Source organism: Cupressus sempervirens, chromosome 10 (genome assembly GCF_028749045.1).
Source record: "Cupressus sempervirens isolate cs-2001-9-10 chromosome 10, ASM2874904v1, whole genome shotgun sequence".
NCBI lineage: Eukaryota > Viridiplantae > Streptophyta > Pinopsida > Cupressales > Cupressaceae > Cupressus > Cupressus sempervirens.
Window position 1 is genome coordinate 479663454 of NC_143127.1, and position 21243 is coordinate 479684696.

General features: G+C 34.9%; 1 protein-coding gene across 3 annotated transcripts in view; it reads right to left on the bottom strand.

The window, feature by feature from the left end:
* Positions 1–11181, bottom strand: part of LOC149534768 (Carbohydrate-binding X8 domain superfamily protein) — a 25450-nt gene extending 14269 nt beyond the window's left edge. The window contains exons 1-2 of one of the 3 annotated variants that reach the window (XM_089804006.1): positions 10976–11181; positions 10616–10870 (exon numbers count right to left, since the gene is read on the bottom strand). In XM_089804006.1, the coding sequence (XP_089660132.1) occupies positions 10616–10870; positions 10976–11033 (313 nt within the window). In that variant the 5' untranslated portion in view covers positions 11034–11181. Of the gene's footprint in view, positions 1–10595; positions 10871–10975 lie in introns of all 3 variants that reach the window. The other 2 variants (XM_089804005.1, XM_089804004.1) reach the window with 2 other exon arrangements.
* Positions 11182–21243: the final 10062 nt, after the last annotated feature.

Sequence of the window (21243 nt, forward strand, 5' to 3'; positions counted from 1 at the left end):
TTTATATAGATCTAGGATTCCATGTTCTACCTAGGTTAGAAGCTAATGGAGATCAAACATTACTTTGCTATCATATTTGAGAACAAATGTTCATTGTAATGAAATGAAATGCATAATTTTGTTCCTTTTTTTCCTTTGATTTTTTTTTATTTCTACTCTAAAAAAGTTTTCTATTTTTCAAAAACATATACACACAAACATTGAGTGATCTCATTTACAATTAGTATATAATATGTTATTCTCCCCCAAGTTTCAAAGACAAGGATGATAGGGGATGGTGGGATGTGTTTCCCTTACGAGGTACTTTTGGGCAATCTTTTTAAGGAGCAGTGGGGGATGGCTATCAAAAAATTGGGACATTTTTTAAAATGTTGAGAAGTTCAAGTATTCACATCACAACATTGATCAAATAAATCATCATAGACATTATAGATGTTTATGCTATAACATTAGACTTGAAATTGAGATTCCACAAGAGAATTGGGAAAAATTAATAAATATTAAAATTTAAATGCTTCCATTGTCAATGTCCATACATTATACATATGAATTGTGACAAAATGATCAAATGACAAAAGCATACAACTATAAAATGACAAAAGCATTGAAAAAATATAGCTGTCCCTAATCTAAATCAGACATTAGTAAAGTTTGTTTTTTTTCCTTTTCCATTTTAAATTGTCATAAATACTTTAATTTTATTTTACTGTATGTGTGGGAAAGAAATTAAAATAGATTCCTTAGATGGGTATTTCTCAGGTGACTGTAAGCTAGTAGTCTACTAGAAAATATCAAAGTAGGTGACAACAAGATTTATGAAGTCACTGGAGAGAAATTCCTCTAGCCAGTCTTGGCAGTGATATTTGTTCCTAATGTAATAAAAACCAATGAAACACAAGGACTCACACCCCTCACAAAAACTCGAAGTACCCATCTCTGAGACGTCCCCACACTAGGTACTTGGAGTACCCATGTATCCCCACCTCTACCATTCTGCAACCACAATTTTGATTTTTGAAAGTTATTATTGGTATATATATTATGTTACTATTTTAAATGCTCAATGGTTTTGGTTAGCATTGCGATTTTGCTATATTCAAGTATTTCAATTTGGTATGTCATACTGAAACATCATTTCATAACTAGCATTTCAAGTTCTACATGTATAGGATACAACACGCCCTTGCCCTGCTGCCATCCCCCCACCATCCCGAAATTGAGGCCCTTTGTCCCCCCATCCCGGAAACTCATCCCCGCATCCCAATGTACCCCAGTACCGGTGTTACCTTGATAAAAAAAAGCAGTACAATGCATTTTCTGCATAGCTGCACATAGATTTACTATTAGAGTCACTATTGTTGACTTGGGATGATATTATGCTACAATTAATTTAGAACCTACACATGAATTGCATTTTTGGATTTCTATCTTGTGGACAATTTTTCCCATGTCTTATGCCCTGTAAATATGTTTGAATGGGAGACTCTTGTTGAGCTGTAGGTGATGGTTAGCTGTCCCTAGGACGGTTAGGGGACGCCTGGGCATCCCCTAACTGTCCTCTGCCTTTTGACAGACATTTTTGTGGCTCTATGTGGGGTTTGGAGGGGAGCAGGGCAGAGCAGGGGGCGAGGAGGGGGAAGGATGTTTCCAAAGCATCCCAGAGTCCCTGAAACATCCCCTATAGGGGATGAGGAAAAAGAGAAACACAGGGAACATGTCCACATGAAGCAGTAATATGTTATGAGATGTGTTTATAGAAACTTTCATTGCGCTATCACTATCACTCTCTCCTTTTATATAGACATTGAATTTCATGTTCTATTGTTTCTAGAAGCAAATGGAGTTCAAAAGTTACTCAACAATAATTGTTTTTGCATTGTTCCTATATCATATTCTTCAATTGCAAAAGGTTAAGTTTCTCCCTCAAATGTTTTTCCTTTCAAACGAAAACAAGGACTTGTAAATACATTACTTAAGTAATAAAAAAAAAAGGTAAGATCACTAATCCAGCTCTGACGTGCAAAGAATAGTGACATGTTTCTGATTATAGTGTTGTCTGACAATGGCTTCAAACCAGAAAAAAGGTGTCTTTAAATGCAAAGCTTGGGCTGAGGATTAAAGCTCATAGTCATCTTGGATTGACACCAGAATCTTGTTTGCAATTTAGTTTTACAAAAGTAAATGAAAAGCAGAGAGATGGATCATAATTTGAGTCAAAACAGAGCAGTAGCAAGAGCATTTTATAAGTTACAGCATTTACCATCGTAATTTATTCAGCTATTTATGTAGTAGGTGGAATAAGTTCTCAATTTTGTCCAGATAGTAATCAGAATTTATATAGTATGACATATGCTATTCAAAATAATTTAATAAAGAAAACAACGAAAACTAACTGTTTGACATTTTCATCAATTCACTTGAGATCTTTGGAGATGTATAATGTTTAAGGTACATTTAGGAAAATAGCGATGGGACTTATTTGCTCACTATTTCAATCTGCAAGTGTTTTAAGAATCGTCAGTAAGTGATGCTTTTGTCTGTTTGATTTCTTTTAACTCGCCAGTCATTTAGTGCATTACATTTATTCTGTCAGGTTTGGATAAACTGCATTTCTATCGATTTTGACTGTATATCTTAAGATTAAATGGGAAACAGATTTCGCACAGAGATTCAAAGCAAGCATGGACAGTAAAGCATTCAACAAACCATGGACACTAGAAACATGGGATAGGCTTCAAAGATATAAGGTGGGCATTGCATTCATAGATCATGTCACGTCTTGGGGTAAGATTAGCAAATATGCATTGTTAGAAAATTATACACTGCTGAAATCCCAATTTGTTCTATGAGATCCGCAGCCAATCCCCCCTCCACCTCACTCCCCTGCCTTGTTGCTACCTCTTCACAGTCTCCAACATCAGAGAGGCAGTTGGATGCATGAGTAGCAGCAGCACTGCTAATGAGAAAGGGTTTCAAGAGAAACTCTTCAAGCTTGATATTTCAGTTTTGCGTTCCGTTCTCACTGTGCTCTTTGAACAGGTGGTTTACACTGGCTTCCCCGACTCTTGGTCGTAGTTTGATCTATGAGATCCCCAGCCAATCCCCCTCACCTCACTTCCCCACCTCATTGCCACCTTTTCACAGTCTCCAACATCAGAGTGGCAATTAGATGCATGAGTAGTAGCAGTGCTGCTGATGAAGAAGGGTTTCAAGAGAAACTATTTAAGCTTGGTATTTCAGTTTTGGGTTTTGTTCTCACTGTGCTCTTTAACCAGGCAGTTTGCACTGACTTTCCTAACTCCTGGTCACGGCATATTATCTATCTAGTCCACAAGACAGGGTGGGTCTCTAACCCTAACAACCACAGGACCATCATGGTTGGGCATACATTTGCCAAACATTTGGTCACCGTGTTGAACACTATCTTATCCAAGGAGTTTGATCGATAAGACTGCAAGGCTAGGGGGCAAGCCAGTTTTTGTACAGACTTCCAGACCATGGACCATATTCTGATTATGCAGACTATCATTAAAGGCTCAACATTGATCTACAAAAGTCTACTTTTGCTTTTGTAGACTTTCACAAAGCCTTTGACTAGTTCCCAAGACGGATCTCTTTCATTTACTCAGGGACATTGGGATTTTCGAGCTCCTGTTGATGGCTATCATGAGATTATATGAGAGTGTTGTGGGCAGGTTCAGGACTTTGTAGGGGCTCTTCATCTCCTATCCAACGCACCATCAGGGAGAAGCAGGGATGCCCTCTCTCTCCTATTCTTTTCTGTATCTCCATTGACGAGCTTGAGGACTTCCTCCAAGATTTCTCACTCTCGAGCAATGGTTGCTACTTACACCAGGTTTTGATCTCTATTTTACTATACATCGACAATGTGGTCCTCTTAGCCTCATCTTTGAAGAAGCTTCGGCGGCTTTTGGACGGGTTGGCCTTTTTTTATGACTCGAGATAGGTGTTTTTGAACTTGGGCAAGACCTAGGTCATGGTCTTTAACTACTTGAAGACACCCCATCTTCACTTCTACTTTCAGGGTCAGGAGGTAGAGATCACATCCTCTTATACTTACTTGGGGGTTAAGTTCACTCAACATGAAACCTAACATGCAGCCCGAGATAACAAGGGCCTCGGTTCTCTAGTTGTGCTCAAGAGGAAGTGCTTCAAACATCACTTCTAGGATACCACAACCAAGATGTCCCTCTTGGACTCCTTGGTCAATTTGATTGTTCTCTATGGTTCGATTGTGTGGGGGACCTCTCTCCTAGAGTCTTATTGGGCTTCTGTTGAGAGAGTCAAAATTCTCCTTTTGCAATGGATTGTCAGATGCCACCAGTCTACTCTTAGGCTTGGGACTGTCTTCGATCTAGTTTGGTTTCTTCATCGACTTCAAAGCTTTCTAGATTCTATTGAGGGTCACCACAAATATTCCTACCTGGCCTATTGCTCTTCTAAGAGTGTGGTGGGTATTGATCGGGATTGCAGAGCTCGTTGTTGGTTCTCTCAGGCCACAACTCTTTTGGGTTCGATTAGGATTGCGATGGACCATCTTCCTCCCTTTCAGTTCTCTCTAGATTACCCCGCTCACCTCCTTTCTTCTTAGCAAGAGTTGAATGAGCACATCAGACTCAAAATCTGCAGACAATATATTATCACAACATGGAGCAACCTCCAAGGGAGCTCCATCCGAGGATGGCTTCCTATGTTGAACACTACATGGATATTCAAGATGGGATAATTGTGCACCCTTAGTACCTCACTCGTTGGCCTCATGCCCTTGGCATCTCTTTGGGGTCTTTTAGAGTGGGTTTTCCATTGATTGCGTATTCAAACAAACCATCAAATTGAAGAGAGGATAGGATTTGTCGCCTCTATCCTCTGGGTGAGGCGGAGATGGGAACCTATTTTGTGTTCCACTGCCCCATCTACTATGAGTTCAAAGGGAGGTTTTACTACTTGTTCCAGGAATGCACGTCCCTTTCTTGTTTCTTCAAATACACTAATCAGTGGTGTCTTGCCCTCTACCTCCAAGAGGTTGTGCGGCTTTGTGACCACACTCTATAGCTTTTGCTTCCGTTGACACAATCTTTAGACCAGCTCATCATCTCCTTTCTTCGAGGTCCCCTACCCGAGGGAAGAAGTTGTCACTTGACCCTTCTTCGAATCACATCAAGACCCTTCTTCGAATCACATCAAGACTATGAGGCATCGCAGAGGGCACACTCGGTAGCACCACCCACCCTTATGCGGTTCATTGCGATGGTCCAAGCACTGCTTCGCCCCGGATCATATCCGTCGATGCTGGACTACTTCTCACTTGTAAGGAGTATTTAGTCTACTTCGGTTTTGTTCTTTTGCTTTCTTGATAGTTCTTTTGGTGAACACCGTTTGGTGCTCCCATTGTTGGCTGTTGGTTGTTGGCTGTTGCCTAGTTGTATACTCTCCTAACCCTTAGGCCCTTGTTGGTCTCTTGTTGGACATTAATAAATTTATGTTATCTTATATTTATCTAGAGAGATTGTTGCTCTTTTTTGTTAGCCCAACTTGTTAGCTATCTTTACTTGCATTATGATTGTCTATCATTTATGAATGTTTGCAATTCACATCAGCCTAGGTAGTTTGCATTTAAGCTAACAAAGGAGAGTTTCAGTTTAGCTTCTTTAGAGACATTCCTTGTTTCCTCCTTAATTGCTACTCTTGCAATTATTTAATCTTTGTGATTCATACAGATCGGAAAATGAATAATGAGAGAAATCATTTTATTCACAGCTCTGTTCATGTTGCTCTATATTTGCTCTGTTTTTTCTGCAAGTTTTGCTTCTTTTTTCCAGCTAGATCTATGATTTGTTTGCAGGGTCAGTTGCAATTTTTAAATAGTATTAGATCACACAAGAGCTAGGAAGGGGAAGCATAAACAATCTTTTGCAGGTAGTGAAGATTGGAGTTATTAGAAAGAACAGAATTTCCATTGTCATGTTGGTTTTCTCTTAATGTTTTTTGTGTATTCAAGAACTGAGATAAAGTTCCACTCACTGGTGATGGGGAGGAAGGTGTTTATCATATCTCTTGATAATTATTTTCATCAACTTCTTGTCAAGCTGCATAAACAATATTTTGCAGGTACTCAAGATTGGAGTTATTAGAAAGAACGGAGTTTCCATTGTCATGTTGGCTTTCTCTTAATGTTTTTTTGTGTATTCAAGAACTGAGATAAAGTTCGACTCACTGGGGGTGGGAAGGAAGGTGTTTATCATATCTCTTGATAATTATTTTCATCAATTTGTTGTCAAGCTAACTTCAGAGAACTATTTGTCCTGGAAACAAGGGATAAAAGAATGACTACCTTGAGGAAGATCAACTGCTCTATCTCCTTGGTCTCGTTCCTAAGCCAAGTGACTATGAACAGAAGAATGCATGGTTTAACAGTGATGATATGATAAGTAGGAGATATTTTTCCACAGCAAGTCAAATTATGATATTGCTATCAAGATTTAACTGTGTAGTTTTTTGAGTCAAACACATTGACTTATATTTCATGAGTAGTAGTTCACAAAACTGAACCCATCACTTGTGAGAATGAATGAAAAACTTAACACTCATTTGATCTAGGTGATGCTCACAAAGGTGAAGCATCGGGACTTCCCAGGAGGTCACCCATCCCAGTACTACTCCAGCTTGAGCACGCTTAACTATAGAGTTTCCTCTATGGTAAACCCACTCTGCTTGCAACCCCATGCGCAAAACCTTCACCAAGTGTTGTGACTTATGAACCATTCATTAGAAAGCCCCTTAAGCTCATCAATTGATAAGTCGGAGATATTTTTCCACAGCAAGTCAAATTATGATATTGCTATCAGGATGTGTAGTTTTTTGAGCCAAACTCGTTGACTCATATTTCATGAGCAATGGTTCACAAAACCCATCTCTCATGAGAATGAATGGAACACTTAACACTCATTGGATCTAGGTGATGCTCACAAAGGTGAAGCACCAGGACTTCCCGGAAGGTCACCCATCCCAGTACTACTCCAACTTGAGCGCACTTAACTACAAAGTTTCCTCCATGGTTAAACCCACTCTGCTTGCAACCCCATTTGCAAAACCTTCACCAATTGTTGTGTCTTATGAACCATTCATCAGAAAGCCCCTTAAGCTCATCAATTGATAAGTAACTATGTAGTTTCTTGAGTCAAACTCATTGACTCATATTTCATGAGTAGTGGTTCACAAAACCCATCTCTCATGAGAATAAATGGAACACTTAACACTCATTGGATCTACATGATGCTCACAAAGGTGAAGCACCAGGACTTCCCAGGAGGTCACCCATCCCAGTATTACTCCAACTTGAGCGCGCTTAACTACAGAGTTTCCTCCATCGTTAAACCTATTCTGCTTGCAACCCCATTTGCAAAACTTTCACCAAGTGTTGTGTCTTATGAACCATTCATTAGAAAGCCCCTTAAGCTCATCAATTGATAAGTAGGAGATATTTTTCCACATCAATTGATAAGTAGGAAACTCAGTACTTAAGCACGCTCAAGTTGGAGTAGTACTGGGATGGGTGACCTCCCAAGAAGTCTCGATGCTTCACCTCTGTGAGTATCACCTAGATCCAATGAGTGTTAAGGGTTCCATTCATTCTCATGACTAGGAAACTGAGTAGCTAAGCGCGCTCAAGCTGGAATAGTATTGGGATGGGTGACTTCCCGGGAAGTCCTAATGCTTCGCCTAGATCCAATGAGTGTTAAGTGTTTCATTCATTCTCATGAGAGATGGGTTCTGTGAACCACTACTCATTAAATATGAGTCAATGAGTTTAACTCAAAAAACTACAAAGTTACATCCTGATAGCAATATCATAATTTGACTAGCTGTGGAAAAATATCTCCTACTTATCAATTGATGAGCTTAAGGGGCTTTCTAGTGAATGGTTCATAAGACACAACACTTGGTGAGGATTTTGCAAATGTTGTTGCAAGAAGAGTGGGTTTAACCATAGAGGAAACTCTGTAGTTAAGTGCACTCAAGCTAGAGTAGTACTGGGATGGGTGACTCCCAGGAAGTCTCGATGCTTCACCTCTGTGAGCATCACCTAGATCTAATGAGTGTTAATTGTTCCATTCTTTCTCATGAGAGATGGGTTCTGTGAACCACTACTCATGAAATATGAGTCAATGAGTTTGACTCAAAAAACTAAATAGTTAAATCCTGATAGCAATATCATAATAGTAATGTCATGGTCTATAGACAAATGTGCATTATTATTTGTAAAGATACTTTACATTACATAGAGCATACTCAGTGTCCATTCATTGATTAGATCATCATCCAACACCAAGCTCATGTGGATAATAATGAGAGTTTTATTGCCCCATCTTTTATGGACACATCTTTTTGGGACGATCAATTAATTGATAATCCATTTACACATATTGCTTCTTAAAAGTTCAAAGCTGCTTCATTGAAGGCTTCCAATGATTCTTTGCAAAAAATCAAGTATATCTTCTAGATTCGATTCATTGGGATCAATTTCTTCTAGACATCTCTTGTCTGTCTTGGGAGTCCCTCATTTCAAATCTAGATGATACTATTGATTGCATACATCTTCTCTTTGATGAGGGTGATTCTTCTTTAGCTGTTGTTAGCAAGCATTTTAATCCTTTTCTTCATTCTCTACATTATCATTCCTCAAAGTTTGATATGAGTGTAGATACTTTGACACAACATTTTGGGGAGATCCCTTTGCCTTCAAAGGAGATACTTGAGTCTTTCAATTGTGTTCTACATCAGTTTCTAGGATATTCTAGATTGTCATATTCAGCAGTACTTGATTTAGTTATGACAAATTTCAACATTGACATGGACACCACTAAGCATAGTTCAGACATATCATTTATTTTGAGTTTTCTTCCTGCATATTCCAAAATGGGATGATATCTTGCATACATCTTTGGATTTGTTTCTTTCTATGGGGAAGCATGTTGTTCAACAATCATGGACCATCTTCTACATCCAATTCCAAGCATCGACCATTGATTACACATTGTGGAGAGACATATTGTCTCTTCCTTCTCACTTTCTGCAAGACCTTCCTGGGGTCAAGTGCACTGCAGCATAGTAGCTGCAATGCACAGTTAGAGTAAATTGTGAGGAAGCTTGTGATCCCACCGCCCCCTCTCTTTCCTCTTTCCTTTCATTAGGTTTGTCTTCCTTAATTAGACTTAAGGGGGCTGTTAGAGCAACTCCTTGTTAGTTCCAGTTATTTACGACATGACTGTCTGCCATTTATGTGTGCTTGTAATTCAAACTAGTCAGGGTAGTTCGCATCTAAACTAATGAAGGAGAGTATCAGTTTAACTCTTACACCTTTTCAGAAATCATCCTTGTTTCCTCCTTAATTGCTGCTCCTGAAGTTATTTGATCTTTATATTTTATACAGATTTGGAAATAGAATTCATTTTATTCGCGGCTCTGTTTTTTTTGCTCTGTTTTTCTGCAAGTTTTGCTTCTCTTTTCCTGCTAGATCTATACTCTACTTGCAGGTTCAGCTCCATTTTTTACAATATTCCTGACAACGAAGCTAAGATATCAAGTTTTATAGCTCCTGTTTTTGGGAATGATTTGGCTGGAATATTTCAATGGAGCTTAGGTACACCTGCGATTTTTACATCAATATCTTTTAAAATGAGCCAGCTCACCAAGAACTTAGATAACCTAATATTGAACAAATTCAATAAAAGCTGCATTGGCTCCCATTTTCTATTTCCTCAGTTTGAGTAAAACCTTGTTTGCCCTCAAGATTTGTTAAAATTTCAAACCAGATAAATGGCTAGGTTCTAAGAAAAGCTACAATTAACTCATCTCACTTGAGAAACACAAATACTGCGAGTGGGATCTTATATTCTAACGCAAGCCTAGATGAAGACCTACTTCACTCTTTACGAATATCTGTAACTAGAAATAAATACTACGAAGTTAAGTTCATCTCATATAGAAAACCTAAGTCATATACATTTGAAGTTATACTGGTTGGAGTGATGAAAGCGATGAATGCGTTACCATCATGAGCGCAAAAACGTTTTCCAAAATTACCAAGAATTTTATTTCTGATAAGATACGAGAATTGTAGCTAGAAAAGGAATTGTAAAATTGACTTGTGAGCATGTGAAGCAGGTCATGTCAGTACAGGGTAAGTAAAAATTGTCAAATTTCATATGCAAATATACCGAGGACCCTACAATGGGTTCTATTCAGCGGCCAGCCTTCCAAACCGGAAGCAGCGTCCTTAACCTGAGGAACTGTGAATTTGGAGGGGGGTCTCACTTTTTCAAGATAGTCCTTCTAAAAGATAACGTAGAACTCAAATTGATTCTTACTGTAAATGTATTACATTATATTTACTTTTTAAAATTTCAGCTGCTTTTAGATGATTAATGTACCTTACAACCCGTCCCTACAATTGGCCTCTCCCCCATCCCGGGATCTCGAAGAAACAATGGTTTTACATAGAATTTGCTCAACTAAAAAGACTAATCACAACTCTATAACCAGAGTAAACAAGCATTAAAAACAAACAATCTTACAATCTTATTAAAAAACAGACTTGGATTGTTTTCCGTAACAAATGCCGCGGAGTTGAAATAACAGGAAGCCCCCTGCTTCTTATACTTCTGCCAGTAGCTGTTGAATGCAACGGAGGCATGGGATACCAGATTCTGCGGCTCGTAGCACGCCTGGTTGGGCTGAATGGAACCGCAATCTGCCCCACTTGACGAACAAACCCAATCCAATGCACTTTGCAGGAAATAATCAGGTGCCTGAGGGTCTGCTACACACCATTGCGACACTGCTGCCTCTGCTACACACCAACCCACAAATCATTCCCACGTTATCCTAGATCCGCATGAATGAAACCCTTTTCATACAAGTCGAAATGGTGTAAAACGACGGGAATCCAACATACCTGTAGAAGTTGCCGATACAACTATAGCAAACAGCAATGCATACACAAATACTGCCATTGCCGTTACAACAGAGCTCTCTTCCCTCCCTCCAGAGATTGACAAGTTGCTTATTGTGGGTGCTTCTACATTGATCCAGTTAAGGTACTTTGTAAATGGAACAGCCCAAAATTCTACAGCACTGATAATCCTCTTCAACAGTAAAGTGGAATATGCTTTTGTCGTGTTTGGCAAGTGGCATGCACAGTGTCGAAGTGTATGAATGGGAGGGAAGGCCTTGAATTTGCTCAACGTGTCAACCTTTTAATGGGGACATTGTACATTTTTAAATTATCTGAGGAGACAATTCTGAAGGTTTTATACATTTTTAAAATTATCTGAGGAGACAATTCTGCAGGTTTTGACTCAATGGGACCTCTAAACAAATAAAAATGTATGTCAGCAATTATAATTTTTCGTTTTTAGCGCCACGTTTTCTCCAAAGCAAATCTTTTATATTTTAAAAATATTTGATTTGTACAAAGTGAAGTTAGGGGGAGAGTATTAAATTTGCACTTTGGGATATTCTTTCAAATTTTGGGAAAAAGCGTTTGTTAAAGAGGGTAAATCTTATGGGGTGTTTGGCTGCAAAAATTGCTGAATGCTGCCTTCATCTATGTTAGAATAAGCTCTCTAATAAGTTTTGGAATATCACTTGGGCATGTTTAGTTGATCTGGTAGAGGAGTCGAAATGTGCATATTCTATGTTTGGTTGAAACAATCAAAATAGTAATTGAAATAAGTTTTGTTTTAAAATTTTAATAATTATTTTTTTTAGTTTGATAATATTTTTTGAAAAAAAAGATTTTTTTATTTATAAAATTCATTCAAAGGACATATTATATTGTATATTATAAATTTAATTTTAAATTAAATCAAATTATTTTAATCAATACAAGATCAAAACTAAAATCATTTTATTCTTAAATGTATTAAAGAAAATAAACTAGCAATCGCATGCTTTTGTACATGCAACGAGTGCGTCGATAGAAGATGAGATTTACGAGAAAAATGTAGAATGAACATTAAATAATGTAAATATAAATTTTTTTAAAAGAAAATACAAAAATAAAGAAGTTGAAGATTAAAACATCGATATAAAATTTATAAAATTTAAGAAATTTGAATATTGCTTAAGAAACATGCTCAATAATTTCAAGATTACAATTAAATTGAAATTTATCAAATATGGAAAAAAAAAACCATCAAAAAATTTATTACAAAAAATATATATATAAAATAGTGACATCTCTAACAAATATTCTATTGACTAAATAAATTATAGAAACTGGAAAAATAATATTTAAATAAAAAATCTAAACTAATAAAAAAAAATTATAGTAATTTAAAAACTAAAACCTAAATCAATTTAAAAAATCAAAAGTTTAATAAATAGAGATCACAACATAATTTAATGTGAAGATCACAACATAATCTAATGTGAAGATCACAAGTAATTATTTTTTAAATAAATAAGAAAAGAAAAACAATAGTTGAAAGTGGATATTTAAAATATAATCTTATGTGAACAAATTTGATCATTAATAATTTTTAATTTAAATAACATAATATTTACTAAAATCTTTTAAATGGATTAATAAATATTATTTATTTAAATTAAATTTATCAAATATGAAAAAAAAATCATTTAAAAAAAACTCATAAAAAATCTATTATGAAAAATTAATGAGAGAAATACAAAAAAATATATGTCTAACAAATATTCTATTGACTAAATAAATTATAGAAACTAAAAATATATATTTAAAGAAAAAATTAAACTAATATAACAAAAAATAAATTAAAATAATTTAAAAACTAAAATCTAAATCAATTTAAAAAATCAAAAGTTAAATGAATAGATCACAGCATGAGCTAATGTGAAGATCACAACTAATAAATAGAAAAAGAAAAACAATAGTTAAAAGTGGAGATAACAACTAATAAATATCAAAACAAGAATTAAAAGTGGAGGGAGAAAAATTGGCTGGTAAAAAATTAACGAGAAGGATTTTCAATTTTTCGACCAAACTAACAACTTTCTCGGCCAACTTGCAAATTTTTCGTTAAAATTTTAATTTTCGAGAACAAAGTTCCCACAAATAGCCTATCGACTAAAAAATAAAAAATAGAAATAAGTCGAGATTATTAATATGATATTTAAATGATCTTTCAACATAGTTTTAATTATAAGACTAAACATAGGGTTTATTTGTAAAGATAATTTTATGAAAGTTTAGAAAAGCTATCAAATTTGATATCAATATTTTTTGTTATTAAAAAAAAAACACATATTAAATATTAAATAATGTTGACCTAGTTTATATCTTATGATGAACAGAGAAAATAGTCCAAAAATGCATTTGAGTGACAAAATACAATCAAACGTCAAAGTCACCGACCCGACAACCCATCAAATTGGATTTATTAAAAATTGGAATCAGAATAAGCTATTCTTATTCCATCTTTTTTTAGGAATTCTGCTATGCTCATTTTGGGGTCAAATTAGGATAAGTGAATTCTAATTCTAATTTCGTATTTTGCAAACAAACATCAAATTGGCAAATTCGGGTATTTAGATTTTCCTATTCTCGCTCAATTCCTACAACCAAATAAGGCCTATATGTATATATATCTTAAACTATTTGTACAAAGTGAAGTTAAGAGGAGAGTATTAAATTTGCACTTTGGGATATTCTTTCAAATTTAAAAAAAAAAAAAAAAAAAAAACGAGTTTGTTAAAGAGGGTAAATCTTATATGTATATATCTATATTAGTTTATTATTAGTCTCTCCCTTGTATAAGGCACTGAAGTAATGTTTTGGTAGTGGCACATAATTACATTAAATTAGAATTAGTTGTCTAATCAAAAGTTCCTTTAGATTGATGCAACAAATTTTTATTACTGATTTTTATTACTATGGGAATCATAGAGATTTCGCTTCGATGGTAACCAGACATTTGCATGACCTTTGAATCCAAGCCTTAAAGAGATGTAAGTTGTGGTTTTCCTCACTTTTTGTAAAAAGGGTATTTGACAATTATCGATTTTCTGTCTATACTATGATTTGTATATCTAGGACGTACCCATTTTACATTTCCTCTGTTCGAGTGCAAGACCTAATTAAAATTATGGATGTGTTTTGTTGATACATTTTGTTGACAACAAAAGTAGATCTGTCTCCATAAGTGGCAGCTCTTAGCCCAAGTCAACTGGCGTATGTAAAGGCTCATATACGTAGTGTATATCGATTTTTTAGTGTTTTATTGTTTTTGAATAAAAAAAGTAGCCAAAACAAGGGGGTTGACCCTTACAAAAGACAAAGTAGCAAACAACCAATAGATTACCACATGAAAAAATTACCCCTTATTGCTGCTAATCCAAGCAAAAACAACACCTGAAGGATCATTAAAAAAGTTTTACCAGGCAATAGATTACAATTTCCAACAACAGTACTACTTAAACTGTAAAAGTTTATAAATAAAGGTAGAACTGCCTTAAACCATATAAAGTTCAGTAACTAAGAACCCATAAAACACAAGAAACCAATGGGAGTAGGCTCTAATTAGGCTTCTTCTCACCCTTCCCTTTAAGAAGGATGTTGGCCCAGTCCTCCACCAAGAAGTCAAACGACATTATGGAGTCTTCATGGGTGAGGTCCCCCTCCTAGTTATCCTTGAGCAGGTGCAGGGTAGTGGCCACCGTGTGTATCACCTTGATGGTGAACTTTGTCAAGTCTTACTCTTTCCTCTAGGGTGTGCACTCTCTCCCTCAGCTCCTTGTTAGCCAGCTTGGACGTCACCTCAGGGACCTCCTGCTTATCACTCAAATTACCATCCATAATGTCCTTGTCAATTTCCTACAAAACTGGGTGGTTAGAGATAATCTTATCTTTATGAACAACCCTAGTAGGTGAAGACATTGTCATTGGGGAGGGGGCTCTTTCCATAATATCAAGGAACTGGTCCTTCATGAGGTCCACACACCCCATAGTAATTGAGATTGAGACATGAGTCCTCTCCTTACTACCTTACTACCTTTAGTCACGCCACCCAAGCTAGACTTTAAAGAGTCCGAGATGTAATGCCCTACTAAGGGATCCAAAAGAAATAACCTAAAGTTTTACTCAGTTTGCCAACATTTTTTTTTTGAACAAGAAGAATAACATACACATCAAACACATAGTAGCGGAAGCAATATCATACATCAACTATAAGCATACATTATAGGTTACATTCCTTAAGGATCCTATGACATTGAATCACATTTAAATTTAAATTAATACTAAGTCTAACAACTACCATGTCCACATGAAAGAATAATTAAAAAGTCCAATGTTCGTTTAAATAATATACACTTGTTTCGAATGCCCCTTGGCAAATAAAATTCATAATGCTTAATCATCCATTGTACATGTCACAGGGTATGAAAGGCTTAAAAGAATATATATATGTAGAAATAGAAATACATCATCCTCCTCAAATCCATGATACAAGGTACAATAAAAATAAATAAAACCATCCACCATACATGATACATCCATCCATCATAAAAGATATAACATCCATCATGAAATATGACCATCCATTATAATGATACATAGAAAGAATGAAAGTAAATGTAGACAAAGAAGCTCCAACGATCGTGACTACGGACGAATCTCAATGGTAAGAGTGAAAAAACACCACCACCCAACTGTGTGGAACCTAAATGGCCCACTCCCACTGCGTTGAGGAGATAATCTCAAGTCTCAAACAGGATATCAAACCAAATATCAAAATACTCTCTAAGTCCAAGAAATCCTAAAAATAATCTAACCTAAAGGTTCTAAGATAGAACGACATCTAATCCCAGAGGCACACAAGACACGTAGGAAACCTAATATGTAAGCAGGCAAGTGTCATCGCATGAATCATGCTAGAGTTACCCTAGGAATCTCTTAGGACCCCGACCCCCTAGTGATCCCTATGCGACCACTAGTATCTTCTTGTACTGACAAGACATACTACAGAATGCAAGGTTGCAACCGAGCGTCTCTCTACTCCCATCCTAGTTTATACTAGCACTCGAGGCATGGGTGAGAACATACAAAGACTCTTATTAGGTTCATTTTAATCCCCATTTAGTGTAATGTTTTCACTTATTAAACAACTTACAATGAGTTACCCTAGGAACCACTTAGGACCCCGGCCCCCATTGCAAGCCACTTCCCGACACTACATATAGATTACCTACCCTAGGCTCATACAATAACAAATCAAATAATCATAATATATCACTTCAATCCTTAACAAGTGACTGGAAAGCATCAAAAGATAATAACACATATCCATCGGTTCTCAACAAGCAACCGGAAAGCATCTTAAAAATAATATTGATTGAAGACTCCAAAATGGTCAAGTCAATTATGTCATAACATGACATCACCAAGAACAAAGCAAACAAACACCTCAATCCTATCAAAGCGACTGGAAAGCACCAAAATATAACTGATCGAGGACTCAAAAATGGTTAAGTCAAGTATTTCATACACATACACCTCAGCTTCACACACAAGAAGACTGGAAAGCAATAATGAACAGTAAATACAAACATATCATAAAGCATACCATCACATTACCATGGTTGGGTTTAGAAAAAATCGAGATCAAACATCATAACATCACAATCACATAATTCCCAAGCCTCTGGTAAACGTTCTAAACTGGTCAACGCTTTAGTCAACCCCCAAACCCGAAAGCATAGACAAGACATAAAAAGTGAAATAGTCTCACAGTTTGGTTTGATTTGAAATCACATAGTTTTGAGTTAAACAATAAGGTTTCAGTTTTCAGTGTATGTTTCAAGTAAATAGTCTTATAGTTCACCCTTACAATTAACCCATTCTTGTTTTTAAATAATTCACAAAGTTACCCCTATTTGATTTAGGTCAATTATCCCAAAATATTCAAAAAGTAATAATTTATTTAAATTATTAAAATAATACTTGTTGATTCTCAAATGAAATAATCTATGACTTTATTAAAAATCAGTATTAAATAAATTTAATACTTAATTGAACATCTTCCATTATTAATTAGTCTTAATTAAATAAAATTTAACTAAATTAATTAATAATTATCTATCTTAAAAGGAACCATATTAATAATATTTAATTTTTTATTTATTAAATAATATTAAAAAAATATTTATTAATTATTTATAAAAATAATAATAAAGCTTAATAAAGTTCATTAATTAAAAATTAACTAAATTTTAAATATAATTAAAAATATATTTATAAATTAATTAATATTAATAAAACATGTTAATAAAAATTATTATTAAATAAAATAATAATTAAAATTTTAAAAAATTTAAAAGTATGACTGCAGGCTTTATTAAAGTTGCTCGCTCTATGTATCGTTGTGCGACCCTTCCCTACTATCGCAATGCCTGCAACAACAGGTACGACTATCCCCGATGCCTACCAGGTGTTGGGAGGTGGGAGGTGGGGGGGTGGTGGCCCTGCCTCTCCCCTCGCCCCCCCCCCCCCCCCCCCCGCCCCCCCCAATAGTTTTTTTTTTTAAATTTATAAATCGATTTCAAACTATATATATCATTTGCAAATATAGTTTGATAGAAGAATTACTATCAACTATTCGAATTTCCCATTTTAGAATTTTCTTTTCCTCCTAAACCCTACCCAGATTTAATTTCTCAATCTTAATTCTACGGATGGCAGATTGCTCTAATGTTTTAATCTCCTCATATACAGATGAAAACAACATGCATATAAGAAATTCTAGATTAAAAGATTGAAAGATTTGTCATAGTAAAACACAGACAATCAATCCACAGTCATGACAAAGACAAGTAAAGAAGAGCGTAATAAATTGAGTGAATAAACACAAGCGTCTACCTAGATACTGATGCTAATCGCTACACCCAAGAAGCTTGTACAAAGTTTCCTCCTCTCAAAACCTTCTCCTTTTTAAAAATTTCTTCCTTCTCCAAAATTCGCTGTCAAAATTCCCATCCCCCGAAAATGAACCCTCCAAGTTGTGATATGGAGTTCTCTCCTAAAGTTAGGACACTAATTGTGTGTTCACCCGAGAGAACTCTTTGCTCACCCAACTTCAACTCTTGATTATCTTTTCTTAATCTTTCCAGTGCACGTCAAATGAATTATTAAATAACTTTATTTAATTTTCACTTAACTTCTTTTTAAATTAATTTATTAAATTAAATCTCATGCACACTTAATGCAATTAAAACATCTTTATTGAATTCACTTGTTTTATCTTTTTAATTAATTTTATATATTTTAATCTCATGCATACATCATGCAATCTAAAAACTTTTCATAAATTAATATATTTTCACTTCTTAATTCATTTTTGAAACTTAATTGATAAAATATTTATTAACTTAAATAATAATAATATTTAGCATTTATTTAAAAATGAACTATAAATATATTATTATTAAATTAAATAAATATTGTCATGTTCTAAACTTATTCTTATGATTTTTATCTTCAAATTTAATTCTTTTTATTTAATTAATTTCTCAATTAATTAAATATAATTAAATATTAAATATCATAATAATTTTCTATTAAATTAAATCATTAATTAAATCTTTTTAATTAGACTTACTTAATAAAAAATTTACCAAAGACTCATAAAACAACATACAAAAACCCATCAAAGAAAAACACATACAAAATCAAACTAAAGGGTTATAATCACGAATTAACGTCATTCGACGCATTCGAAAGGTACTCAACTCGAATACTTGTCTTGATTATTTAGGACAAATGGCTTAAAGGTTTGGGATTTGGACTTAAGAATTTATCTCCCCTCTCTTACCATTGAGATAATGTGATAGGGTACGCTCATCCTAGCAATTTAGGGAAGTTGATACCCGATACCTGTAACCTGCATAAAATCCATGCATGTATAGACACAATATTCTGAGCTAAACAGGCAATGGCAAGAAGTGGTGCATCGTGTAGATCCCAACTAGCAGGTGACTACAACTCCCTTCCTTAACCACATCAGAAACACCATACATAAAGAAAACAAACATACACACACCATACACATGCAGTATGGGGTAAGTATTCATAAGAAAACACATATGATAATAAACCATCTAACTAATCATCATCAATAACTAAAATGACTTGAATAATCATCATACATACACGAAATATAGAGTACCAAGTAATCTCATCATATAATAAACTGAATTTGAAACAATATCTAATAATCTCAAAACAATGCCACTAATCATAAAACATAAAACTGGCCTAAAAGAGTTTGGCAAATGAAAGCAAAATACAAACTAGGGGCAGGCACTATAGCTTCATACCAACTCACAAGATGGTAATATGTGTCCAAAGATACCATGTACCTCTAGACACAAGCTAGGGATGGTATACTAATCCTACCACCAAAACTCAATCTGCAACCTCAAGTCAACCATGAAGGAACAACTTGATCGAGATAACATTATGAAAATGTTGAATTATGAGATATAACCCGCATCTAGTTTCAAGAATTGGAAGGGAGTCTCTCTCTCAACCTCTACACTAAGTCAAACCAAGATGAGTTGGGAAAATTTAGAATATCATCAACCATCTCACACTAGCCAACACTAATTTCTCTAGCGGTGTAGCCACACCAACCTAATCACTCAAAAGATGAAAGAAAAAAGTGATGCACCCATTAAAAAAGGGTGAAAAATCATAGGTGTACTAAGTCACACCCAAACAACCAAAGGAAACATCTACACCAAGAGAGGAATACTCATAGTCAACACTTTGCATCACATAAGTAGACTAGAATTACAATGAATATGCAAACCCAAGAATAAATCCCAACTAAGGACCATTAGATCATGGAGGGATATGAAATTTTCCTTTAAGACATATGTATGCTTTAAAATTCTCCAATGACCATAAATCTGATATGGCATGATTGAATTAGCCTCTACTTGATAAAAGGTATCTGAAACATCAATCTTCACCTTCTGAAAGTGCAAAAAAGTCCTCATAGTTTCCCAAAAAAATCTTGAATTATAGAAGTTTCATATGAATATTCTCACATAGCTAGACGAGATAATTCATGTCCTATATGAAAAATTGCATGACAAAATCTTTTCTCGTATGATATTTTAGGATCAACACAAAATGCATTCATTCTAGAGGCTATAACTTTCAAGTCTGGACTTTGATTGACTCCGTCGAAAATGTGTCAAAAAGATATTGATGAGACCTATAAAATGATAGAGAATATATATTTCTATTACCTAATAATTTAATTCACCACTTAAAATATTACAACATATCAATTAACAAACTATTCTAGTTGCCAAGACATGCAACAAACAAAACATCCTGAACCACAACTGAGAAAGCATTCCCAAACCAACAAAAGACATGAAATGAAAGATAATTTAAATATTATTAAAAAATATAACTTAATTGACAAAATTTTCATTATCTAACCCATTTTAGAAGCAACTATGAATTTTTGAAACGAAAGGTTTTCAAATAAGCATTAAGAGTAAATCACCATAAAACAAGTATGTATCTTTTCGAATTTCCTTTTTCTTTTAAGAAAAATGCAAGAATTTATCAAAATTTAACCAAGATAAATTTTCATTATCACCTTTATATCTATTAACAAACACACTGATATTGTCTTTGTGATGCTCTCCCTGGTAGATACTATCAACGATTTGAAATGAACATGATAGAGTCACAATACAGGATTGGGCAATAGTAGAAAGCATTCAGAGTAGTCACCATGAAAAAAAAAAGAAACCCAAATAGGGGAAATTATTTATTCCAATAGTAAATGTCAAAAGCGCACATTTCAACAATAAATCAAATGTAACAATTGTCACAAAGAGAGTAATAGAGAAATCTGATGACTAGTGCAAGCAAGCAAATACCAAAATAATGCTAGCTCAAACAACATGTGGAAAGATCAACCGACAAAATAAAATAGGGCATCAAACAATTCACATTGCATGTGATGTTTGAGAATAGTCACTCAAGAGGGATAAATCTCCACATGATGCTAAGGAATACATCACCCTAGCAGTGTTAAAGAATACACTCACAAACATCAAACAATAACCATCAATGATCTCATGCATATACACAAATATTAAATTCTCATGAATGCATAAGTATCACTCCTCATTGCCTACCTTCTTTATTTATTTCCATGTGAT